Consider the following 27891-nt stretch of genomic DNA (forward strand, 5'->3'; position numbering starts at 1 on the left):
AGTGAGCCTCTCAGCTGAAGTCGTTAAAGAGAAATATTTATTTATAAAATCCACAATTGCTTTATGATTGTATCTTTATTGTGAGTTGTTTACAAACACACATGTGAGTGTTTGCGTGGCAATAAAAAACTCGATTGCCTACTTTAAGGCCCATCAAATTATCATCATTTGCAATTTGGGCAATTTCATAAATTTGCGGATGCTTGTCATCTCAGATTCTTTCATTTTAATTTGTAAACAAATTCTTTTTTATTACACTTATCACAATTTTTTTTGTGCCATACATATGTGCGCAATAATATGATAACTTTCACAAACATATTTTTCAGATGTAAATTACAGGGTGAAATAAAAAAAAACTGCAACAAAGTCAAACGCCATAATTTTTACATGAAAGCAAGAAATGTCGGAAATAGCATCAAGTTTTAGAATAAGTTTAGATTTGTTCGAATTGGTCACCTTTGGTTCGAATTATGACCTTCAAACGGCAAATGAAACCGTCACACGCTGCCCAAATGTTGCTCTGCGGTATTTTGACCCATTCCCGGAGTAGCACTTGCTTGAGGTGATCGACACTTTGGTATTTTTTAGTGCCGACCTTGCTTTCCAAAATACTCCAGACACAATAGTGTAACGGATTGGTATCCGGAGATTTTGGTGGCCATTGTGCGCTGAATATGAAGCGAGGAACCTCATTATGTAACCATTTTTGGGTGGCGCGTGCTCAGTGCGATGGTGCTGAGTCGTGTTGGAATGTCCAAGGTCTGCGGCCAAAATTTTTGCGTGTCCAAGGCTTTAATACAACCTCCAGAATATTTTCGCGATAATATTCTGCATTTATTCTGATGCCACGGTCGATTAATACGAGTGGAGAGCGACCATCGGCTGTTATGGCGGCCCACACCATCACCATGGCTGGCATTTGAGTTCTGGTGGCCAACCGAAGGTGCACATTTTCAGCTGACCTCTTTGGCAAGTAAACGCGATCATTTGGTTTGTTTACAAACTGCTGGGCAACGAATGTTTTCTGATCGGAGAAAACCAAATTCGGCAGTTCACCACTTTCGGCCAAGAGAAGCAACTCTTAAGCTCTTTTCAGTCCATTCTCTTTCTGTTGCGGTGTAAGTTCTGGCACTTTTTGGAATTTCAATGGCTTTACCCCGAGGAATATTGCGATATGTTCTGCTCACGAGCCATTTTTCGGTCACTGCGACGCGGGTTTCGATCAAGTCGCTTCTTCACTTTTCGAAGCATTTCTGCTGATGTTCCTGTTTTCTTCCATCCACTTCCTTGACGTCGGGCTACGCTACCAGTATCACGGTAATGAGCGATGGTACGAGACACAAACGATTTATTCACTTTTAAATGCTGGAGTGTCCTAACGATAGCTACTTGTGGTTTTCCAGCCAAATATAAAGAAATCACACTATCATGCCGGAATTCTATCACGAAAAACTTTTTTTTTTGGAAAATTCTCACCAGAATGCTTTTGTACGCATGTAAATAATATAATGAGCTGTCACTGGAATAATTTTAACAGCTGTCGGACGTGTGGCTTAGAAATGACAGCAGTCTGAAGTTGGTTGCAGTATTCCAACTTCACACCAGAATACGGGTTTTTAAAAATATTGCAATGTGTGAAATTTTAAGACAATCGGAATCTCACATCACATTTTGTAAAAGCTATAATTATTCAAATTCAAACTATTCCCCATTGTGGGGGAGGTACTGGAAAAAGTGGCCCGATAGTGTCCATTTTCGCACCTAACCTAGCACTGAAGCAAATATTAGGATTTGCAAAGTTAGAGTAATTATCCTTTTACTTTCTGTGCAGTAAATTCATTTCTTTGAAAATTTTGACATTTTGTGGCGGAGGTACCGGAAGAAGTGGACCGATATTGCCCATCCTCAAACTCGATCTAAATTTGATAATAATATTGCGGTGTACCAAGTTTGAATCGAATCGGTTACTTCCTTCGAAAGTTATCGTGCGCACCAGCCAGCCAGCCAGACAGATGGATGGATATCGCTAGATCGACTCCAAATGTTCTGAAACGAATTTGGTCCAGAGAGACCTAGGGTCTAAAACCATTATTTCGACGAGGCACGTTTTAACCGTATTAAATGATATATACCCCCCATATTGATAAGGGTATAAAAGATACTGAAGTTCTTGGGCCAAAATTCCATTCTCTTTGGTTAGAATTTTGGCATTTCTTACCACCCTGACTAAACGGCTGAAGCCAGAAATACGTACTTTTTTTGTGGTTTTGGAAATACGTACTAAAATGGTACGAAAGGTACTAAGAATTGAACATTTTGTATTTGACAAACGGAATGAGCTAGAATTCTGAAATTTGGAACGACAGTCACAGATGGAATACAGGATGGATGTAAAAATGGTTTTTGAAAATTCGAACATTAAGGTTACGAAAAGTTCCAAAATGGTAATAAACTTCTAAAATTGGTGATTTGGTATTATGTGAACGGCTCAAGGTAGGAATATAAATTCGATAAATGAAGGTGGTTTTGAAAATGTGTACTAAGTGCGGGAAATGTACAAAATAATACTAAATTTATAGTGAATGGATGAATCTGAAATTTTGTATTGGGTTACTCTGTGAATGGTACATTTGTGATAAAGAGGTGGTTTTTGGAAATGTGTACTACAAGTGCACGAAAAATACTAAATTGTACCATATTTGGTATTGGGTGAACATATAGTGAAGGAAAAATGACATTCAGACATTCACCTCCTGGACATATGGAGGTGGTTTCGAAAATGTGAATTAAAAATGTACGAAAAGTAGTAAATCGTGAATGTGGAGGGATAGAGATAAAATTCTGAAATTTGATATTTAGATTACTGATGGTATCAATATTTGAGATTTGACGGTGGTTTGGAAATGCGTCCTATATGTGTACAAAAAAGTACTTAGTGGTACTAAATTTAGTATTGGGTGAAAGGAGGAAAAGTGAAAGTCTCTGTTGGTGCATGTCGTTGTAATATTGTTCGAAAAATACGAATTGGTCCTCAAATTTGGTCCTCAAATATTGAGATCACTGTTGGTTTCTAGGGCTTCCATACGGAGAGAATGAAATAGTTTTGGATACAAAAATTGGCTTTGGGTTCATTGCCCAATTGTTTTACTATTATTATCCTCTCGATAAACTTCAAAATGACTGGTTCATATGACTTTTTGGCGTAAAACGTAAACATTTTCCCATTAATCTTTTCGAAAAAGGGAAAACTTGCTGAATATTTATAATATTTGAAATCGGAGGAATAGCCCACGAATTCTGAATACCCAAAACTTAACCAATTCCGTTAGAAATGGTGACTAAAATCGTCCAAATTTAGAGGTGCTATTATATAGGGTATACGAACTTAATCTGAATTGGATGTACGATACACCTCCAAATTTTCGTTTGATAAATTTGATAAAATTGAATTTACACAAAAATATCATTTCATTTCGAACCGATGCCTTTAAAATTTAAGAAACATCGAGTTCCAGTGGCAACGAAAGGCACCATCGTCGAATGTTGTCGCTCATAAATATTGCAGAAGCTTTTTGTTCAATAATCCCATTAGCATTGCCTGGGGATGTGAATTCACGATGAACCACAACATATGCCAGTGACAAAAGCAAAAGCATGAAGACAACAGCAACAACAACGACGACGACGACAAATTGAGCCACAAAAAAGTACAAACGCCGCTTTTATGAAAAGAAACAAAACAAAAAAATAATGTAACAATTTACTTTGAAATCAGGTGAAAGAAAATGAAAAGACAACTTGGAATTTTCCACGAAAAACAAATGTTGACGTTTATATTTTCAGCATTTATGCTTATGAGCATGGGTGTAGAATGGTGCTGGGGAAGGGGTGTGCTTTGTGAATGTAAGAAGGTATTAGTGAATACTTAAAAGGTCTTATTGGACTGTTGAAATGTAGAGGTGTTAAATTGCAAGGGAGGGGGGCAGAGGGAATGCTACATATGAATGATATATTCATTTCTTAGGAACAAATGAGGATTGACTAAATGCTGTGACAAAAATTCACAAAATTGACTTTATTATACAGGGGGAGATGAAAATACTGCAACCAACTTCAGACTGCTGTCATTTCTAAGCCACTCGTCCGACAGCTGTTTAAATAATTCCAGTGAAAGCTCATTATATTCTTTACAAGCGTACAAAAGCATTTTGGTGAGAATTTCCAGGAAAAAAGTTATTCGTGATGGAATTCATGCGGAATAGTGTGATTTCTTTATATTTGGCTGGAAAACCCCAAGTGGCTATCGTTAGAGCACTCCAGCATTTAAATGTGAATAAATCTTTTAAGTCTCGTACCATCGCTCGTTACCGTGATACTCGTAGCGTAGTGCCACGTCAAGGAAGTGGACGGAAGAAAACAGCAACATCAGCAGAAATGGTTCGATAATTAACAAGTAAAAAAAAAAATTAAGTTCGGCCGGGCCAAACTTTTAATACCCTCCACCTTAGGGTAAAAGAAACATTAGAAGAAATGTGGCAAAAACCATTAAATTACCGAATATAGGGAGGTACCGTTATATGGGGGCTATACCAAAACGTGGACCTATAATTACAATGTTTCGCTACACGAACTAGGACCTATTATGACCCACAAATACCAATTTTTACACAAATCAGTGAAAAATGTGGCAAAAACAATAAAAATACCGAATATCGGGAGGTACCGTTATATAAGGGCTATACCAAATCATGGACCCATACATGCAATGTTTCGCCACCGGAGCTGGAACCCATTATGACCAACAAATACCAATTTCCAGACAAATCCGTGAAAAAATGTGGCCTAAATCATCAAAATACCGAATATCGGGAGGTACCGTTATATGGAGACTATACCAGAACGTGGACCGATATATCTCATTTTCAATACCAACCATCCTAGACACAATGCAAATAGCTCTGCTAAATTTTGGCGCTCTACGTCAAATAATGTGGGCTGTATCGTGATTTCAACAGACAGTCAGACGGACAGACAGACATACGGACGTCGTTAAATCGACTTATGCTGATTATGAATATATATACTTTATGGGGTCTAAGACGAATATTTAAGGATGTTTCAAACGGAATGACAAAGTTAATATACCCTCCTTTCCAAGGTGGAGGGTATAAAAAAGCGACTTGATCGAAACCTGCATCGCAGTGGCCGAAAAATGACTCGTGAGCTGAACGTATAGCAATATTCCATTCGGCAAATATTGAGAAATGAGCTCGGAGTAAAGCCATTGCAATTCCAAAAAGTGCAAGAACTTACACCGCAACAGAAAGAAAATAGACTCAAAAGAGCTAAATAATTGCTTCGATTGGCCTAACGTGGTGAACTGCCGAATTTGGTTTTCTCCGATGAGAAAACATTCGTTGCCCAGCAGTTTGTAAACAAACAAAATGATCGTGTTTAACAATTAACGGTTGGCCACCGGCCATGGTGATGGGGTGGGCCGCCATAAGATCCGATGGTCGCTCTCCGCTCGTATTAATCAACCGTGCCATCAGAATAAATGACGAATATTATCGCAAAAATATTCTGGAGGATGTATTAAAGCCTTGGGCATGCAAACTTTTTGGCCGCAGACTTTGGACATTCCTACAGGACTCAGCACCATCGCACTCAGCACGCGTCACCCAAGAATGGTTACAAAATGAGGTTCCTCACTCCCTCACAATAGCCAACAATGGCCACCAAAATCTCCGGATACCAATCCGTTGGACTAGTGTGTCTGGGGTATTTTGGAAAGCAAGGTTGGCACTAAAAAATACCAAAGTGTCGATCACCTCAAGCAGGCGCTTCGCCGGGAGTGGGCCAAAATACCGTAGAGCAACATTCGGGCAGTGTGTAATGGTTTCATTGGCCGTTTGAAAGCCATAATTCGTGCCAAAGGTGACCAATTCGAACAAATCTAAACGTATTCTAAAATTTTATTCTATTTCCGACATTTTTGCTTTCAATCAATATAATTTAAAAAAAGTAAAAATTATGAGGTTTGACTTTTTTGCAGTTTTTTATCTCACCCCGTATTATATCAGGGACATACGCATGCGTCCCTAGTTCTCGAAATGGTTTCTTTGTAAATTTTCATGGAAAATTTAACAGTTGGAAAACTCTCACTTCGTACGTCCTAGCATCATATAATCGCCACATTTATCTTTTACGAAAGAAAAAGGGGTTTACAGAGTGTTGCGATCCAAATATCGACGATATGGCCACGATTCTAGATTTAATAGAAGTCCAGAGATACTTCTCAAAACCTCTCAAAAATGCAATATCCTGCTCTGCACCGTAAGAAAATATTTTTATTTTCTGGAAATATTTAGCATTCATAAAATAATTCTTCTTCAGACATGTTTTAATAATTTCAGAAATTCTATCACCTGTTTCACATCAACCACTGCCCTCATCAGCCAAAGAAATAATGAAATTATTATTAGTTTCTTTTTCTTTTCTGCAGCTTCTTCTGTTTCTATTATCGCTCGCGAATACCATGCATGGTGCCATATGGTCATGGTTGTGCGTCTGTACAAACAGTTTTGAAAGTTTACAACAATGGAATTTGCTATGAAAATCAATCAAAACAAATTCAGTTGAGTAAATAATCGAACGAAAGAAGTTGAAAATATTTATTCAAGGTTAACGTAGAAGAAGAAAAAAATATATCACTAAGGAGTCTGCAGAAATATATGGAAAAACAACAACACAGATTCGGGATGAAAAAATGCCATTAATACAGAATAAGAAATAATAGAAAATAAACTAACAGCTCATATAAAAATATTACCTTTTAGAATAAATAAAAAATTACCTGAAATGAAATAAGAAAAAAATGATTAGTACATAATTCCGAACATGTATATGCATGTATATATATACAATTCATTTTGTAAAATATTTTGACCCCAAAGCCTTTTATTCACTATTCCTGCACCTAGAGTCACCATTGGTTCACCTATAGTAAGAAATAAAATACATAGAGGTCTAATCTTAGTCAAATCCATGATTTTAGGATAGACCTGGCAAAAATGTTTCATAAGAAGTTAAAAAGTCAAATTCGGTGTTCCGACATATATGTACCCTCAGCTCATAACATATATTTAAATCTATCCTTTTTCGGAAATGTACCATTAATATTGGATCTACACATCCTAAAAAATATTCTTTTGATAATAGCAAAATAATAATAATTTGAAAATAAATTAAGTAATACATTTGACGAAAATTTGATTTGTGGTATTTATGGTGGTATATGAACTTATGTGGAGGGTACCAGAAAAGCTGGACCAATATATTCCATTTCAAGTCTTGGTCTAATATACAAAATAGTGAGGCGGGTAAATTTTAAGAAATACAGACACTAATTCTCATCTTTGAGTTATTTTTATTATTGTTTAAAATTTTGACACCCTCGACGAAAACATCAGAAGAAGTGATCCATTGATATAAATGGTTATTCTGCTCAGTATACAGGGTGAGATAAAAAATACTGCAACAAAGTCAAACGCCATAATTTTTACATTTTTTTCAAACTTTAGAATAAGTTTAGATTTGTTCGAATTGCTCACCTTTGACACGTCTTCAAACGGACAATGAAACCGTCACACACTGCCCGAATGTTGCTCTGCGGTATTTTGGCCCATTCCCGGCGAAGAGCTTGCTTGAGATGATCGACACTTAGGTACTTTTTAGTGGTAACCTTGCTTTCCAAAATACTCCAGACACAATAATTCAACGATTTGGTATCCGTAGATTTTGGTGGCCATTGTGCGTTAGAAATGAAGCGAGGAACCTCATTTTGTAACCATTCTTGGGTGCTCAGTGCAATGGTGCTGAGTCCTGTTGGTATGTCCAAGGACTGCGGCCAAAATGTTTGCGTGCCCAAGGCTTTAAGACAACCTCCAGAATATTTTTGCGATAATATTCGGCATTTATTCTGATGCCACGGTCGATTAATACGAGCGAAGAGCGACCATCGGTTATTATGGCGGCCCACACCACCACCATGACCGGCGCTTGAGTTCTGGTGGCCAACCGAAGGTTCACATTTTCAGCTGACCTCTTTGGCAAGTAAACACGATCATTTTATTTGTTTACAAACTGCTGGACAACGATTGTTTTCTCATCGGAGAAAGCAACATTCCGCAGTTCACCATTTTCGGCCAAGCGAAGAAACTTTTTAGCTCTTTGGAATCTATTTTCTTTCTGTTGCGGTGCAAGTTCTTTCACTTTTTCGAATTTCAATGGATTTACCCCGAGCTCATTTTTCTATATTTGCCGAATGGAATATTGCGATATGTCCAGCTCACGAGCCATTTTTCGGCCACAGCGACACGGATTTCAACCAAGTCGTTTCTTTACTTTTCGAACCATTTCTGCTGATGTTGCTATTTCAGTATTACGGTAACGATCGATGGTACGAGACACAAAAGATTTATTCACATTTAAATGCTGGAGTGTCCTAACGATAGCCACTTGTGGTTTTCTAGCCAAATATTAAGAAATCCCACTACCACGCTTAAATTCCATCACGAATAAATTTTTTTCTGGAAAATTTTCACTAAAATGCCTTTGCATGCTTGTAAACAATAACTGGAATAATTTTAACAGCTGTCGGACGAGAGGCTTTTTCATCTCACCCTGTATCTTTTGAAAGCAATTACAAATAACATGGACAGACGGGCAGACGGACAAACGGACGGACATACATAGCTAGATCGAATCAGCTCAGCGGCGAGTTAGAGATATAAATATACTTTCCTATGTGGGAAACCAATATTTCGAGGTGTAAAATAATTTTTGGCCCAATCAAACTTATAATACCCCCAACACATAGTGTTGTAGGGTATAAAAATTACAATTCAAACCTATTAAATACCTATCCAGATAGCTATTGTGTGGTTTAAAAGGTTCTGGAGTCAATGGATTATTTGGATTTGATTTCCTATAGTATAATTTGTAGATTTGTAATGCTAACTTTCTATGATCCCGAATAGCTATCGGTTGAAAAAATTACAAAAAAAAGACCAATTTAGTGACTCTTTTGAGGGTTAAAATAATTTTAGTTTTTTATACCCCCACCATACGTAGTATGGAGGGTATATAAAATTCGTCATTCCGTTTGTAACTCATCGAAATAATAATTTAGACCTAACACGGTATATAAATTCTTGATCAATGTACAATTCTGAGACGTTTTAGCCATGACCGTCTGTCTGTTTTAATCACGCTAGAGTCAAGACGAATAAGGATAGGAAGCTAAAATTTTGCAGAGATTAGTCTTTTTGTGTACAGGCAAGTCAAGTTCGAAGATGGACTATATCGGTCCAACATATCATATAGCCCCCATTTAACGGTGCCCCCAAAATTCGGAATTTTTATGGTTTTAGCCACATTTTCAATGGATAGAATTGCTTAAAACTCTACACGAGGAGTCCTTTGTAGTTACTTCACCGCCTATAAGAGAGTTGTCTATATAGGTCTACGATTGAATATATCTCCCATATAACGGTACCTCCCGATTTTCGGTATTTTGAAAGCCAAATTTTTTCAATGGAATTGTCTGAAGATCCACACCAGGAGTTCCTTCTGAGTACTTCACCCCCTGAAAGAGTATTGTCTATATAAATCCACTATACCATATATCTCTCATTAAACGGTACCTCCCGATATTCGGTATTTTCATGATTTTAGCCAAAATTTTTTATAGAATTGTAACAAAATACACACAAGGAATTCCTTCTGAGTAGTTTGCCCACTGGGAGAGAAATGTTTAAATAGGTCCACGATGATATTGTACAAAGGTACCTCCCGATATTCGGCATTTTAATGATTTTAGCCACATTTTTCAATGGAATTGCCGAAAAATTCATTCAAGAAGTTCTAGTGGCCCCCATATGGGTGCCCCGAAATTCGGTAGTTTGTAGTCCTAGGTAGTCCTATTTAAAGTTTGAAGCTCGTATGACGAAAAATTGTATATACAGATCCATGTCTTCGTATAGCCCACATATATCGGTACCTCCCTTTATTCCGTATTTTGATGATATTAGCGACATTTTTAAACGAAATTGTTTCAAATTTTGTATTTGAAGTTCGTTATCGGTACTGCAGCCTATGACAAAAAATTACTTATGCAGGTCCATGTCTTTTGCATTTAAGTGGTATTTTTTCGACGGATTTTTTTTTTTGATTTTTCAAGATCCTTCAAAATGGTTGGCGGTATTAAAAGTTTTGCCCTGCCGAACTTAGCTGCTTTTTTACTTGTTTTTTTTTCATACTCTTTCCAAATAAATCTAGAAAAGGGGAAAACCTACTCACTCTATTTAGGTTACTTTGCGATGTCAACTTTCAAAACTCCAATATCCGTGTCTTCGTGCTGCACTTTCATAACCTACTGAGTTTTTAAGTGTAAGTGCAATTTTCGTTGAAGATTCTGTTTCAAAACGAATTTTACGCCAACGTATGGGGTCTTTTTCGGTCTGGGACCCATATTACGTTACCGTCCGATAAGGAAAAATGGATTTTTCAAGCAAAATGCTCAGAAAATATCTAAAAATTAAATATTTTGAAGTGAACTCTGGACCAGTGCTTTGGCTACGTCGATGGTGTAGCTTATCAGAGATTTGGCCAGGCTGAACTATTTTCATATTTTCTTATTTTTTTTATTTTTCGACCCCTTATTTTTGAAATTGCGAAATCATAATCCCTTGAAAAACATTCGCATACTAAATTTCGTTTACATGTCATTTTTACCTCCTAGAACCACCTTTAATATCACTTGACTCCCATTCTGGTGAAATGCTTCATCAGTCATAAAATTACAATATCATTTGCAAATTGTGTTCATAAGCCAGCGGAACTTTTCCATGGCTGGCAGGCAGGCGGGCAATTTTGACACCTATGCTAATTAGCTGGCAAAGTTGTTGGCTCATTTCCTTATGCTTATGTTACGAAATTCTATGTTATTCTTCTTACCCTTCATCATGGATAAAATATTATGTGGCTGAAAAGGAATTTCAAATATCCACACATATGGCTATGGGTTGGAGTTGCTCGCTCATAACATATTTCACATAGCAAAAATTCTCACATTACACAGAGGGGCGGGCGAGGATGGGGAGCGATAAGGGTATTACAATGACACGGACAGGTATCCGAATACAGATAATATTCTATAATTAATTTCATTTTGTAAACTTCTTGAACTCACTGTTGGAAGTTGTTTGGTGTGATCTAGATAAGGTTTGTTGTTGTTTAAAACATTTAAAACTAAATATAAATTTATTTAATTCCAACGAAAAATTATAAAGATATGGGCTTCTAATTGAATCTATTTTAAGAAAACAATAATTGAAAAATCCACCTGTTAAATAAACCCTAAACATCATAGGGTTGCATATTTACTCTCATAGTGCAAATATGTGAAAATATAAAATTACATATCTACAGGTCCTACCCCTTTTTGGCGTCACCTAATCTAGGTGCCAACCCTTCACTGGTTGAACCTATGGAAATTTCCCAGACGCAAGTGTAATTAATGTAATAATCTCCGTGTGTGGAAAGATGCATCCATTGTTGTCCTAATGTGCGGGAAATTTTCCATTTCGTAATAATTCCCTAAATAATATTCATAATTTATTTACAACCTGAATGAAGTAGCACACCCTAATAACCTCCTCGAAGGTCACTTCGTCTATTCGACGTTTTTCATTTGATTCATTCACGTTCCTCCTCTTTATATGATGGGCAATAAAATAATGGACCATTTAATAATATTACCCTTAAAACCCAAACTAGAGCATAGGGTTATGATTTATTGCCCGACTGAAGAATACTGCCACCTCTTTTGCTACCACCAATAAAACTTAGTTGTAATTGCTTTCGATCAATTTTTGGCCGAACTACTTATGGTCGGTCTTTGGGTCTCATTTAAAAAAATTATGGTATGCCACAATGGCCATAGAGAGGACGTGCAGCAATAATTCAACTCAATTAACACCTTAGGCTACCTGTTTGTCATGAAATGAGGACAAGTGCCGAACTACCTGTAAATGGACATACACACGCACCCGCACCAACACCCGAAATATAATTTATAATAATCGCCTGATGACAGGGGATTTTCCGAAATATTTAAAGTGGCATAGCAGTGACATAACAAGAATGGTCACCAAATGGGCTGGAATTTACAGTGTTTCACGGTGAATAAAATGAGAAATTAAAAATAATAATTTCCAACATTTAGCGGTGACTTCAAATACCCAACTATTTTCCATCTGCTCCAGTCGGTTTTGACGACAGCTGTATACCACTAGTCTATGATCGCGTGCCTAAATACAGTTGTGTACTAAGTTCATCCCGAAATGTTTATTACCTTATAATTCTCCCCGTAAATTAATTAAAAATAACATATATGCTTAAATATTATATTGGAACTTTTGTGGGAAGAATCACAAGGAGTGGGACAAAAGGGTTATACTCCTCCAATCTAAAATTTCCTACTCAGGGTTTTAAAAGTCTTCTATTTAAAATTTATTCGAGATTATGGTTCTACAAGAAAATATTAGAAGGAAATTGTAGACAAGGATCACCCTTGGAGTGGAGGAGCGTGATATGGCTATGTGTCCGTTCTACAAAGGGAACGAAAAGTACAAAAAGGCACTAATTGTTGAGCTGCTAGAAAATTGACACTAGAAAAGTACGAAAATTTTACTAAATATGGTACCGTTTGTATTGGGGGAACGGAAAGAACTAGAATTCCCAAATTTGAAATGCATGAATGTCATAGATGTGCCTAAAGCTTTTTATGAAAATTTGAACTCTGCAACCAACTTCAGACTGCTTTCTAATTTCTAAGCCACTCGTCCGACAGCTGTTAAAATTATTCCAGTGACAGCTCATTATATTGTTGACAAGCGTACAAAAGCATTTTGTACGCATTGAGAATTTTCCAGAAAAAAAGTTATTTGTGACGGAATTGAAGCGTGATAGTGTTATTTCTTTATATTTGGCTGGAAAACCACAAGTTGCTATCGTTAGAGCACTCCAGCATTTAAATGTGAATAAATCTTTTGTGTCTCAAACCATCGCTCGTTACCGGGATACTGGTAGCGTAACCCGACGTCAAGGAAGTGGACGGAAGAAAACAGCAACATCAGCAGAAATGGTTCAAAAAGTAAAGAAGCGACTGGATCGAAACCCGCTTCGCAGTGGCCGAAAAATGGTTTGTAAGCTGAACATATCGCAATGTTCCATTCGGCAAATATTGAAAAAAAAGCTCGGGGTAATGCCAAAAAGTGCAAGAACTTACACCGCAACAGAAAGAAAATAGACTCAAAAGAGCTAAAGAGTTTTTTCGCTTGGCCGAAAGTGGTGAACTGCCGAATTTGGTTTGTCCGCCTCCGATGAGAAAACATTCTTTGTCCAGCAGTTTGTAAACAAACAAAATGTTCGTGTTTATTTGCCAAAGAGATCAGCTGAAAATGTGCGCCTTCGGTTGGCCACCAGAACTCAAGCGCCGGCCATGGTGATGGTGTGAGCCGCCATAACAGCCGATGATCACTCTCCCCTCGTATTAATCGACCGTGGCAATAGAATAAATGCCGAATATTTTAGCGAAAATATTCTGGAGGGTGTATTAAAAACTTGGGCACGCAAACATTTTGATCGCACTCAGCACCCAAGAATGGTTAAAAAATGAGGTTCCTCGCTTCATTTCCAGCGCACAATGGCCACCAAAATTCCGGATACCAAGACGTTGGACTTCTGTGTCTGGAGTATTTTGGATAGCAAGGTTGGCACTAAAAAATATCAATGTGTCGATCACCTCAAGCAAGCGCTTCGCTGGGAATGGGCCAAAATACCGCAGAGCAACATTCGGGCAGAGTGTGACGGTTTCATTGGCCGTTTGAAGGCCATAATTCGTGCCGAAGGTGACCAATTCGAACCAATCTAAGCTTATTCTAAAATTTAATGCTATTTCCGACAATTTTTGCTTTCATTCAAAAAAAAATTTTAAATTATAGCCTTTTGACTTTGTTGCAGTTTTTATACCCTACAACACTATGTGTGGGGGTATTATAAGTTTGATTGGGCCAAAGATTATGTAACACCTCGAAATATTGGTTTCCCATATAGGAAAGTATATATGGATCTTCCTACCTCGCCGAGCTGAGTCGATTTAGCTATGTATATCCGTCCGTCCATGTTAATTTGTAATCACTCTACAGGTCGCATTTATGGACCGATCTTCACGAAATTTAAAATGGGAACCCTATTGCTTTTGAAGATGACCGCATAATATTTAGTGATTGAAATGGACCATAAACTGAAAAATTTCCTGATTTTGCAGTTGCTATTCAGGTCGTAATTATAGACCAATCGACACGAAAGTTGGCATGGGGCTAGAACTTAGGGGTTGGGCAGAAGTATTCCAATTTTGATGGTCATCGTGTAATATTTAGTGTGTGAAATAGACCATAACATTTGTGTTAAGTAAAAGTCAAATTTTCCATTAAACCGCGAATATTTTTAATCCCGGCGAAATCACTAATAGACGAAAAGGTCAATTCTGACCGTTACGTAGATGCCGATAGTAAATATATCGGATACACATAGCGAAATATATAAAATGTGTATGTACAAAAGAAAGGGATGTTAGCTGAAATGCATATATCTCATGAATGGCTGGACCGATTTTGACAAATTTTGTCAATTCAGAATGTCCTCTTGCCATAAAAGCATAAAATCTAAAAGAAATTGCATAAAAGGATGCCAATTATGATTTTATCGTCCCATCCTCAGGAAAATTTTTGCAAGGGTAGGGTTAGGATCAGAGGCGCTAGGCCTATTGTTTACAAAGATGTCCGCAATATATTTAGGTGTTAAAATGGATCATCAACTAAAAATGTTCCTGATTTTGCTGCCGTTATAAAGGTCACAAATAGAAACTAATGGACACGAAATCTCGCATGAAGTTAGAGTTAAGGACAGCGGGTAGAATGGACCACTACTTTTGTGTGGAAAATTGCCGACATTACTTACAGATGATATCCGAAATATACAAAAGGCGAACTTCTCTCTTTTTTTGTGCTGATTTCGTTATATTTAGCTGTAAAATGGACCACAACACGACGGAGTGCGTAAATATTGGACAAATGACCCTGGTCAAAATGCTATGGATAATATCTGGGCAGTGTTACATGACATAATTTCAAAAGCGAAATCTTCCAAAATGGATTTGGACATTAGGAGGCTTCTAACATATTGTTGTGTTGTAGGGTATCACCGCACGACTATAGCCTTTGCTTACTTGTTTTTATCTCACCCTGTATCTCATATAAAGTGAAGGTTGTAGTCGATATAGTCCAATCGACATCGTGGAAATATTTATATCATATTTATTTAGGTCCTATACGAAATGGACAATATTTGCCCATTCCTTTGGATCCTAATCCAGTAAAGGGTGAACAGTTTGAATAATCATAATACAAGACAAATAAATATTTTAATAATCGAACATTGGCTGAGGGTATACATCTGTCGGCAAAACCGACTGATACGTTTTTACTATTTTTTTTTTTTTTTTTTTTGAAACAGAGTCATAAAGATCCTTCCATAAGAGTCTTCTTGCAGAAGAAAATATACATATAATTTTTTTATATTTTACATATTTACACCAGGAAACACCTCTTTTTTTGAGGGTAGGATTTTCATCAAACTTTAAAGAATTAAATTGGCTTTTTTAACATATCCTAACCCCATTAACAAAAACTTTTAATCTTTCATACATCAATTGTTTTTCAAACAAATACTTTCTTAGATCGTCATTCCTACAGCAATAAACTCACTTCCACATTGAAAATATTCCATTCATTTCAATTCCACGAAACGGTTTCATACCTCAACATCTTCGAACATTTCTACACCAATGAAAATATGTAGTTTAACACGACAACTACTTCACTGGCCATTGTTACCCTACACACACTGTGTGTGTGTGCCGTAATTTATATTCTACAAAAACATCACTCACACATTAACAACAATGGTCTTTTTTACGATTGCATTATGGCCTTTCACGCATTTTCTTGCGAAAGCCTGTCGTAATACCTGCTGCCGCTACACAACGTTTTCATTATGCCCAAAAAACACGTCGAAATCTGAACAAAGGATCTTCATATTTCACATGGCTCTCGAGACCATTCATTGTCGAAGACTAGTTTTGGAATTCGCACTGGCCCGGAGGATGCTCTGCTCTCTTTCATTAATAACAGGGCGACACTGTCGTCATTGAAATGTCTGCCATTAAGTCTTCCGTTAATTATCGATGAGAGTGTGTTTCCCGGTAGTGGAATTTTTGGTAACACTGAAGCAGGCCACATAACCCGAGGTGGTTAACAGGTTGGTTTGGGTGACTGGCGATTGGCAAGCATGAACTGTATTGAAATATTTATTATTATGTAAATTATTCTTGAAAAGTGTTGCACAATTGGCCGCAGGTTATTTTCGTAATTGAGGAAGACCAACTACTTGGCCAAAAAGGTAATGTGGAAAGAAGAGTAATACAGGCAATTGGAAGAGAATAAAAATAAGAGAATATTATTCGAATAAGAAGACATTCGAGGACATTAATAGGAAGACCTTTGAGGTCTCTTACATTTTCTATAAGAAGACATTTGACATTTTCTATAGGGATACCTTTGAGGCCTTTTATAGAAGATCTTTGAAGTCTTCTATAGGAACTCTTTTGAGGTCTTTTATGGAGGTCTTTTATGGAAGATCTTAGAAGTCTTTCAGAGAAGACCTTCTTCTACAGGAGGACATTTAAGGTCGTCTATAGAAAGACATTTGAGGTCATATATAGGAGGGTCTTTGAGGCTTTCTAGAGGAAGAAATTTGAGGTCTTCTATAGAAAGACGTTTAAAGTCTTCTATAGGATGACATTTGATGTCTTCTATTTGAAAACCTTCTATATGAAAATCTAAGACGCCTTCTAAATAAAGACCTTCGAGGTCTTGTATAGGAAGACCTTCGAGGTCTTCTATAGTCTTCTGAAGGAAGATATTTGAGGGCATCTATAGAAAGACATTTGAGTTCATATATGGGAGGACCTTTGAGGGCTTCTATAGGAAGACCTTTGAGGTCTGCTTTATGAAGACCTTGAGGTCTTCTAAGGAAGACTTTCGAGGTCTTTTATAGGAAGACTTCTTTAAAGTCTTCTCTATGAAGACCTTTAAGGCCTTCTCTATTAAGATCTTTAAGGCCTTCTCTATGAAGATCTTTGAGGACCTTAAGTCTTCTCTATGTCTCGTATCGGAAAACATTTGTGGTATTTTAAAGGAAAACCCTTGAGGCCTTCTATAGGAAGACCTTTAAATCCTTCGATCGGAAAACCTTTAAGGCCTTCTATAGGAAGACCTTTGAAGTCTCCTTTAGGAAGGTCTCCTGAGATCTTCTTAGGAAGACCTTTGAGGTCTATAGGAAGGTCTCTATAGGAATACCTTTGAGGTTTTCTATATGAAGATCCTTGAGGTCTTATATAGGGAGACATTTAAGTCTTCCATGGAAAGATCTTTAGGTCTTCTATAGAAAGATTTTTAGGTCTTCTATAGAAAGACCTTTAGGTCTTCTATAGAGAGACATTTAGGTCTTCTAAAGAAAGACCCTTGAGGTCTTCTAAAGGAAGACCTTTGGTGTCTTCCACATGAAGACCTTTGATATCTTCTTTAAGATGACCTTTGAGACCTTTTCGAAAGACCGAGATCTTCTATATGAAAATTCTTGAGGTCTTCTATAGGAAGACCCTTGTGGTCTTCTTTAGGAAGACCCTTGAGGCCTTCTTTTGGAAAATCTTTGAGATCTTTTGTAGGAAGTCTTTCGAGGTTTTCTATAGGAAAACTTTTGAGGCTTCTATAGGAAGTCCTTTGAGATCTTCTATAGGAAAACCCTTGAGGTCTTCTTTAGGATGACCATTGAGGTCTTCCATATAAAGACTTATGAGGTCTTCTTTAGGAAGACCATTGAGGTCTTCCATATGAAGACTTATGAGGTCTTCTTGCGAAGAGGTCATCTACAAGAAGACCTTTGATGAGTTCTCCACGAATATCTTTTATATTTAAGCCTTTGTAGTCTGCTTTGTGAAGACCTTTGCGGTGTTCTACAAGATGATCCCACATCGTCTATATGAAGAACTTTAAGATGTTCTGTATATGAATATTTAGGATTGTCTCTGAGAAGACCTTTGAGGACTTCTAAGACAACGTTTTTTTGGTCTGCCGTAGTAAGATTCCTACGCTCTCCCCAAAAGAATTCTTTATATTTTCTTAGAAACAGATTTTTAAAGTCGCAAATTTCATGAACACATATTTACATTGAACATGTTATCCCCTTTTCCCCCTTTACCCCTCTGTGTGTATCCCAATGACTTCTGAACAACTTCCCCAATTTGCATATACACCCCAGTGAATAAGTGGCATATGAATATGCTATTCTCGACCTTTCCAAAATGACACCTCACCATCAATACTTCCGCTAGCGGACTAAAACTACACTACAAAGAACAGCTACAGTTTCCCTATTTGTTATTCATTAAATTCTGTCATGTTTTACATTTGACAATCTGTCGGTACAAGAACTTTGTGGAAGCGAAGAAAAAAAATATTCATCTTAGATTCGAAGTGAAAAAGAGAGGGAGTGAAACTCAAGAAGAGGGAACTGATTTTGATGTTATCTTATCAAGTCATTGAATTCAATTCCAATTTTTTTTCTTTTTCTCTTTCACACACACACCAAAATATTGTGTGCATATCATTCTTTATATTTATATGTGTGTGTGAGTAAATGTATAAGAGTGAGCTTGCATTTGAGTATGAAATTCAAACTCGTTTCGCATGTAAAATGCATCATCATCCTCCTCGTCGTCGTCTTTATCTTCGTCAGCGAAATTTGCATTGCATGGCATTTAACGTAGCTTTCAATTCATGTTTTCGATTTAATTTTTTTTGGGAGAAGAAATCTTGAATTCAGTTTAGAAATATTTGGTGTCACATTGTCAGCAGTGGCTGTCAGGATTTATATTTGAAGTTCGTTTTAAATAAGCAATGACATGAGAGATATTTTTTGAAATGTTAATAAAGATTATAGAGCGAGAGTGTAAATGAGTTAAGATTTCAAAGGCGCAGACCGATTTTTCTGTAAAACGTGACCCGATAGCTTCCTTCAAACTAAGATCACCAGCCTGACAAAACTGCATAATTACAATGTTCGACTTGTTGGACGAACGACAAAAAATCTAGCCATAGACCAAATTCCACATTTCGGAAATAGCATCACTTTTTAGAATAAGTTTAGATTTGATCGAATTGGTCACCTTTGGCACGAATCATGGCCTTCTAACGGCCAATGAAACCGTCTAACGCTGCCCGAATGTTGTTTTTACGGTATTTTGGTCCATTCCCGGCAAAGCGCTTGCTTGAGGTGATCGACACTTTGGTATTTTTATACCCTCCACGTTGAAAAGGAGGTTATATTAACTTTGTCATTCCGTTTGTAACATGTCTAAATATTCGTCATAGACCCCACAATCAGCATAAAATTCCAAGTCGATTTAACGATGTCCGTCTGTCTGTTGAAATCACGATACAGGTCACATTATTTGACGTAGAGCGTCAAAATTTAGCAGAATAATTTGTATTATGTCTAGGATGGTTTGAAAAATGGTTTGGTATTGGAAATGACACATATCGGTCCACGTTTTAGTATAGTCCCCATATAACGGTACCTTCCGATATTCGGTATTTGGATGATTTTTGCCGCATTTTTTCATGGATTTGTCTAAAAATTGTTATTTGTTGATCATAGTGGGTTCTAGCTGCGGTGGCGAAACATTGCGTGTATAGGTCCACGTTTTGGTATAGCCCCTATATAACGGTACCTCCCGATATTCGGTATTTTGATGATCTTTGCCGTATTTTTTCATGAATTTGTCTAAAAATTGGTATTTGTTGGTCATAGTGGGTTCTAGCTCCGGTGGCGAAACATTGTACGTGTAGGTCCACATTCTGGTATAGCCCCCATATAACGGTACCTTCCGATATTCGGTATTTTGATGATTTTTGCCGCATTTTTTCATGGGTTTGTCTAAAAATTGGTATTTGTTGGTCATAATGGGTTCTAGCTCCGGTGGCGCAACATGGCATGTATAAGTCCACGTTTTGGTTAAGGCCCAATACAGCGGTACCTCCCGATATTCGGTATTTTGATGATTTTTGCCACTTTTTTTTACGGATTTGTCTGAGAATTGGTGTTTGTAGGTCTTAATGGGTTCTAGCTTGACGAAAGATTGTATGTATAGGTCCACCTTTTTGTATAGCCCTATATAGCGGTACCTCCCGATATTCGGTATTTTGATGATTTTTGCCACATTTTCCCACGAATATGTCTAAAAATTGGTATTTGTGGGTCCTAATTGGTTCTAATGTTTCCATTACCCTGAGATGGAGGGTATTGAAAGTTCCGGCCCGGCCGAACTTAATGTTTTTTACTCGTTTAGTGTCAACCTTGCTTTCCAAAATACTCCAGACACAATAGTCCAACGGATTGGTAGAGGCAGAGATTTTGGTGGCCATTGTGCGCTGGAAATGAAGCAAGGAACCTCATTTTGTGACCATTCTTGGGTGGCGCGTGCTGAGTACGATGGTGCTGAGTCCTGTTGGAATGTCCAAGGTCTGCAGCCAAAATGTTTGCATGCCCAAGGCTTTAATATACCCTCCAGAATATTTTCGCGATAATATTCGGCATTTATTCTGATGCCACGGTCGATTAATACGAGCGGAGAGCGATCATCGGCTGTTACGGCGGCCCACACCATCACCATGGCCAGCGCTTGAGTTCTGGTGGACAACCGAAGGTGCACATTTTCAGCTGACCTCTTTGGCAAGTAAACACGATCATTTTGTTTGTTTACAAACTGCTGGACAACGAATGTTTTTCATCGGAGAAAACTAAATTCGGCAGTTCAGCACTTTCGGCCAAGCGAAGCAACTCTTAAGCTCTTTTCAGTCCATATTCTTTCTGTTGCGGTGTAAGTTCTTGCATTTTTGGGAATTTCAATGGTTTTATCCCGAGCTCATTTTTCAATATTTGCCGAATGGAATATTGCGATATGTTCAGCTCACGAACATATCAAACCATTTCTGCTGATGTTGCTGTTTTCATCTGTCCACTTGCTAGACGTCGGGCTACACTGGTAGCGTAGGTAACGAGCGATGGTACGAGACCCAAAAGATTTATTCACTTTTAAATGCTGGAGTGCTCTTGTAATGCTTGTAACAATATAACAGCAGTCTAAAGTTGGTTGCAGTTTTTTCATCTCATACTGTATGTCCAGATCTTAGAATAGCCTTCATAAACCACACTAGCACACCTATGTCGGAATATTGAGGATTATAGTCGAATTTTCCAACATTTTGTGTTTTCAAAAAACAAATAGAAGGCTTTTTAACAAAGGCTTGAAAATATCAGTCGCTTTAGCGATCTTGAAGTCAATTTCATGACAGAGGATATGAAGAGTTTGTCGTTTTTAAGTTGTTCTAAAGCCCCTTATACCCATCATAAGTCACTACATCTCTGAGAAGTTTTCTACAACTAATTACTGCACTTCTTTGTCGTACTTCTTAACACAGATTAACCCCATTCATTCAACAAATTTCCACATGAAAATGACTTGGCATATCATCAGGTAATTCAAAGTCAAATCTTGGGAAGTTTTTATCAACACCGACACACTCCCACACACAACTACGAGTAGTTGTAGTTTGCTCCTCTCAATGTCAATGTATATGTGCACGTGTGTGAGTGGGTATTCACATTTGTGATTTTGATTAAATTTTATTTACATATCATTGAAACACTGGGTATGTGTATGGTGGATCGGTGTCCCAGGTGGTAGATGAATATGTAGCCAGGCAACCAACCAACCAGCCAGGCAGCCAGCCAACAATTGAGACAACCATCTCTTCATGGTAACTCAACTATTTGTGAAAGAAATTTGCATACAAAGAATAATTTTATGTGTTTGGTTATTCGAGTAGACATATTCACAAGAACAACTACTACAACAACACCAACAGCAATTACTACAACAACAACACCAAGAAATGTTGAAAAAGTGATTGAGAAACTTCTTGTTTAATATTTAAACTGGAAAGAAGCAAATTGTCAACTCAACGAAAATTATGGAATTGTACAATATTTGCTTGGAGACAATTTAGGCGATTATGTGTGCGGAAATATTAGGGTGGAGACACAATAAAAAAAACCACTTGTATGGATTTATGAAAAAATAATTTAAAAAAAAAACACTTCAATGGATTTTTTGAAAAAAATAATTTTTAAAAAATTCACGTCAGGGGATTTATTGAAAAAAATAATTTTAAAAAAATGCACGTTAGGGGATTTATTGAAAAAAATAATTTTTAAAAAATCCACGTCGGTGGAATTAATGAAAAAATAATTTTTAAAAAATCCACTTCTAAGGATTTATTAAAAATAATTTTTAAAAAATCCACTTCTAAGGATTTATTAAAACAATAATTTTTAAAAATCCTCTTCTATGGATTTATTAAAAAATAATTTAAAAAAAGTCCACGTCTGTGGATTTATTAAAAAATAATTTTTAAAAAATCCACGTCAGAGGATTTATTAAAAAATTATTTTTAAAAAATCCACGTCTGTGGATTTATTGAAAAAATATTTTTTAAAAAATTCACGCCAGTGGATTGATTGAAGAAATATTTTTTAAAAAATCCACGCCAACGGATTTCTAAAAAAATATTTTTAAAAAATCCAAGCCTGTGGATTTCTTGAAAAAAAATATTTTTTAAAAAATCCACGTCAGAGGATTTATTGAAAAACGAATTTTTAAAAAATCCACGCCAGCGGATTTCAAAAAAAAATATTTTTAAAAAAATCCAAACCTGCGGATTTCTAAAAAAATAATGTTTAAAAAATCCACGTCAGAGAATTTATTGAAAAATAATTTTTAAAAAATCCACTTCTACGGATTTATTGAAAAAATAATTTTTAAAAAATCCACGTCAGTGGATTTATTGAAAAAAATAAAAAATCCACGTCAGGGGATTTATGGAAAAAATATTTTTTTTAAAAAATCCACGTCAGGGGATCTATTTAAAAAATAATTTTTAAAAAATCCACGTCAGGGGATTTATTGAAAAAATAATTTTTAAAAACTCCACGCCCTTTGATTAATTGAAAAAATAATTTTTAAAAATGCATGTATTTGTATTATTATTGTCCGAAAATATCCCATTGTTAATTTGAAAACAATTGCTTACATTAAATCGAAATCGACCAGACATAAAATAATTGAATGCATAAATTTCAATGCTCGAAACGGAACACTGGCTCCCAATTTTGCTTTACTCTTTTCTGAAAAGGTAAAATTAAATCAGTCGGGTCTTAAAACTTCCGACGTCATCACACACAAGCGTTTGCATATTTTTTCGACAATGTTATTGTTTTTCCAAGTGGTTCTGCTTTTGAAAACTATCCCGACTTTAGTTGCTGTCAAGCAGTGCCAACGTTAAGAGTTCGGTAGAATGCCTGGCGAAAAATTGGATGCCATTATTTTTGGAGCCAGTGGTTTTACGGGCAAAATTGTCGTTGAAGATGCTGTGGAAATTCTCAAGGACTTCAAATGGGGCATCGCTGGAAGAAATGAGGTGAGGAGTAAGAGATTTTTAGAAGTTTTTATAATTTGTTCGATCATTTTTTGCAGAGCAAATTAAAACGTGTCTTAGAAACGATTGGCAAGAAAATGGATCAGGATTTAAGTCATATTCCGGTGATAATTGCCGATGTGGATAATCAATCGTCCTTGGAAGCCATGGCCAAGAAGTGTAAGGTAAGTTGAAAAACCCAAGAGTACATTTTTAAGGATGGAAACTAAATACGAACGGAAAATAGAAATAGATTCAGAATTTAGAGAAATTGCATAATTCTATAAATGTGAGCCCTACCTCTGCCTCACTCACTTTCATTAATATATTTTCTCTCCAACATTTCTGTAGATCGTTCTAAATTGCTGTGGCCCATTTCGCCTGTACGGCGAGGCGGTGGTAAGGGCCTGTATTGATGCTGGCACGCATCATGTCGACATAACGGGCGAACCACAATATGCCGATATTATCCAGCTGAAATATAATGAATTGGCTCAACAGAAGGGATCCTATGTTATACCCACCTGTGGATTTGAAAGTATACCAGCTGAGATGGGAGTACTTTATGCGGAGCTGAATCATCCAGGTACTTCTGGAATCAAATTCTATCCAACTTTTGTTTCAAAAATTTCCTCATTGTAGGCACCCTCAATTCCGTTGAATTGTATTGGGAAACCAAACTGAATTATGTCGACAAATCGTCAAAGGCGATCTTGCACAGTGGCACCTGGGACAGCATTGTCTACTATATGCAACATGCCAGGGAAATTGCCACGCTGCAGAAGCAATTGAATTGTGAACGAATTCGACCAACGAATCCCAAATTGGTAATGAAGTGAGTATGGAAAAGATTTTTATGAAAGACATTTTTACTCAAAATTTATAAAATTTTGCAGATCCCGAATCCACCAGATTGATGGTGTGAAGAGCTACTTTGTGGCAATGCCAACAGCTGCTTGTTATATGGTCCAGAGATCCCAACGTTTGCTCAACTTGTGTGAAGGCAAGCGTCCCATACAGTTTGGAACCTACATTGGATTTAGGTAATTAGGGTTTGAGTAGTTAATAATGGAATCGGTAATAAGGGGGGTTTTGAAAAATAAAATGAAATCTTCAAAGGGAGTAACTTATTTGGTTTAAACTTTGTACGTCATTATATTATTGTCAAACTTAGATCGAGTTCGAAGGTGATACCTCCCCCACAAAAAGGTCGAATTTTTCAAAAACAAAAAAATATATTTTGCTGCACAGAAAGAGAAAGGATAATTCGATTTTGCACAAAGGTCAGGTGCAAAATGGACAATATCGGCCCACTCCATTAAGAATCAAGAGGATGAGAATTTTGAAAAATGATAACGCTTATAAAATGTGTTGTAAGAGTCCGATTGTCTTCAAGTTTCACAAATGGATGGAATATATCGGTCCACTTCTTCTGGTACCTCCCCCGCCAAGGGTCAACATTTTGCATATCCCTGAAGCTCATATATCGCGAAATTAACATCCGATTGCATTCAGGCTTGGCACATCTCAATAGTTCTATCAACACAAGATCTGTTTTAAAGATGATAGAGATCGGACCATTCCTTCTGGTACCTCCTCCACAAATGGTCATAGTTTTAAATAACCAAAACGATTTTAAAATCCGAAATAAGCATCCATCTCTCTTTATATTTTACACATCCTATTATTTCTACTAACTTAAGATCTGCAGTAAAAATCGGATATATCGGTCCACTCCTTCTGGTTCCTCCCCACCAAAGGGTCAAAGTTTTGAATATTTATGAAGCTCATAAAACGCGATATTAACATCCGATCCCATTGAGGCTTGGCACATCTTAATATTTCTATCAACACAAGATCTGTTATAAAGATGGTAGAGACCGGACCATTTCTTCTGGTACCTCCCCCACAAAGTGTCAAAATTTTGAATAACCAAAACGATTATAAAATCCGAAAAAAGCATCAGGTTCTCTTCATATCTCACACATGCCATTACTTCTATGAAGGTGGGATATATCAATTCACTCCTTCTGCTAACCTACCCCACAAAAGTTCAACATTTTGAATACCCATGAAGCTCCTAAAACGCGAAATTTATATCCGATTCCATTCAGACTTGGCACATCTCAATATTTCCATCCACACAAGATATGTTATAAAGATGGTATAGATCGGACCATTTCTTCTGGTACCTCCCCCGCATAGGGTTCAAGATTTTGAAAAACCAAACGCTCAAAGAAAGCTAAATAAGCAACCATCTCCCTTCAAATTTCACACACACAAACATATTTGCTAACACAAGATCTATTGCGAAATTGAAATATATTTGCCAACCCCTTCTGGTACCCTACCTACAAAGGGTTAACATTTTCAATAATTTTATCCGTCATAACAGCGATTCATTATAAATTACTATATCTAAATATTTTTTTAGGTCCGATACGAAATTAACATTATTGTCCCATTCGTTCGGAACCTACTTCATAATTTCACAATTTGAAAAATTATAACAAAAATCAAATTATACTTAAATAATCGAACAATGGATGAGGGTATAAATCTGTCGGCAGAACCGACTAATACTTTTTAATTTGTTTTTTTTTTTTTTTTTTTTTTTTAATTTATGTCTTTGTTTTTCATATCAATTTTACGTTTTCTCATAGTACCTTCTGGTGGGCCCTTCTCTTCCCCATTCTGCTGACCATCGGTTACATTTTGGCCATGTTCGAGTGTACACGTGAATTACTGCTGAAATATCCTCACATTTTCTCATTTGGTTTCATGACCCACGAAGGACCGGTCGAGGCAAATCGTAAAGCCATTGAATTCAATTATATCCTCAAGGCAAGAGGTTGGTATCAAAGCACACCCCACGATCCAGATCCAACGTATGAGGTTGTGGTACGGATATCGGCCAAAGATCATTATTACGGGGTGACCAGTAAAGCACTGCTGCTGTGTGCAAGGACTATTCTAACCGAGAGGGCTAAAATGCCGGGAAAGTAAGTGAAAATATTCTTTTTCGGAATATGGTACTAAATTTTGTTGTGTTTTTCTTTCAGTGGCGGCGTAATACCACCGGGTTATGCTTTTTACAAAACCAGCCTCTTGCAGGAGATTTGTAGCGGAAAATATGGTTTGAAATTTGAAATATTGTAAATGATAGAAATAAAATTTATAGATTTTTTTGAAACTGAGCAATAATTGTGGGGTAAATATTTTAAAGAATTAAAAACATGTTAAAAAGTTTCACTCGGTTTTATCGACAAATGACCACCATCATATGCCCGAGAAGATAAATGTAAAATATAATAGCAAAGCCCACCACTTGCATTTTGTGGTGGTGCACAAGGGGTTAATTGAAAAATAGTTTTTTTTTAATATTAATCATTTTTACTATTTTTTGGATAAATCAACGTATTTTCAACAGTTATTAAGATTAAAACAATTCTCCTAACCCCCACCAAAGTGGGAAACTGCAAGGAAAATGCTGAATTACACAAAAACTATGATAGCTACGTTATTGAGGCGGGGCTCAACCTCAACCACTGTTCGATTATTTAAATATATGTTGACTTCTGTTATGATTATTCAAATTGTTGGCCGTCTACAATGTAGGTTCCCAAGGAATGGGCTAATATTTTCCACTTAGTTTCGAACCTACACAAATCTTGTGTTGATGGAAATATTGAGATATGCCAAGTCTGGAAAGGAATCGGATGTTAATTTCGTGTTTTATAAGCCTCATGTATATTGAAAATGTCGACCCTTTGTGGAGGAGGTGCCAGAAGTAGTGGGCCGATATATGCCATTTTCACAACAGATCTTGTGTTAGTAGAAATAATGGAATGGGTGAAATAAGAAGAGAACCGGATAATTATTTCTTATAATCGTTCTGGTCATTTAAAACGTTGAACCTTTGTGGAGGAGGTACCAGAAGGAATGGTCCGATCTCTACCATCTTTATAACAGATCTTGTGTTGATAGAAATATTGAGATGTGCAAAGTCTGAATAGAATTGGGTTTTAATTTCGTGATTTACGAACTTCATGAATGTTCAAAATTTTGACCCTTTGTGGGGGAGGTACCAGAAGTAGTGGTCCAA

The 27891-nt window shown here is 36.8% G+C and overlaps 2 protein-coding genes across 2 annotated transcripts in view; one reads left to right on the top strand and one right to left on the bottom strand.

Annotated features, from left to right (window-relative positions):
- Positions 1 to 27891, bottom strand: part of LOC101893044 (uncharacterized) — a 365837-nt gene that overhangs the window by 288706 nt on the left and 49240 nt on the right. The gene's annotated exons all lie outside the window — the stretch shown is intronic.
- LOC101889279 (saccharopine dehydrogenase-like oxidoreductase) lies at positions 23574 to 26990 on the top strand. The gene is made up of 7 exons (XM_005175939.4): positions 23574 to 23789; positions 23846 to 23971; positions 24138 to 24372; positions 24429 to 24621; positions 24683 to 24829; positions 26450 to 26788; positions 26849 to 26990. The coding sequence occupies exons 1-7, from the start codon at positions 23667 to 23669 to the stop codon at positions 26943 to 26945; spliced, it is 1260 nt and encodes a 419-aa protein (XP_005175996.2). The 5' UTR covers positions 23574 to 23666; the 3' UTR covers positions 26946 to 26990.

Source organism: Musca domestica, unplaced genomic scaffold (genome assembly GCF_030504385.1).
Source record: "Musca domestica strain aabys unplaced genomic scaffold, Musca_domestica.polishedcontigs.V.1.1 2, whole genome shotgun sequence".
NCBI lineage: Eukaryota > Metazoa > Arthropoda > Insecta > Diptera > Muscidae > Musca > Musca domestica.

What these genes read in the sequence shown, in the direction of transcription:
- LOC101889279 (XM_005175939.4), top strand. Translation starts at nt 23,667, where the DNA reads ATGCCTGGCGAAAAATTGGATGCCATTATTTTTGGAGCCAGTGGTTTT. An exon ending in GCATCGCTGGAAGAAATGAG is followed by an intron (nt 23,790 to 23,845) that starts GTGAGGAGTAAG and finishes CATTTTTTGCAG; the next exon opens with AGCAAATTAAAACGTGTCTT. An exon ending in GGAACCTACATTGGATTTAG is followed by an intron (nt 24,830 to 26,449) that starts GTAATTAGGGTT and finishes GTTTTCTCATAG; the next exon opens with TACCTTCTGGTGGGCCCTTC.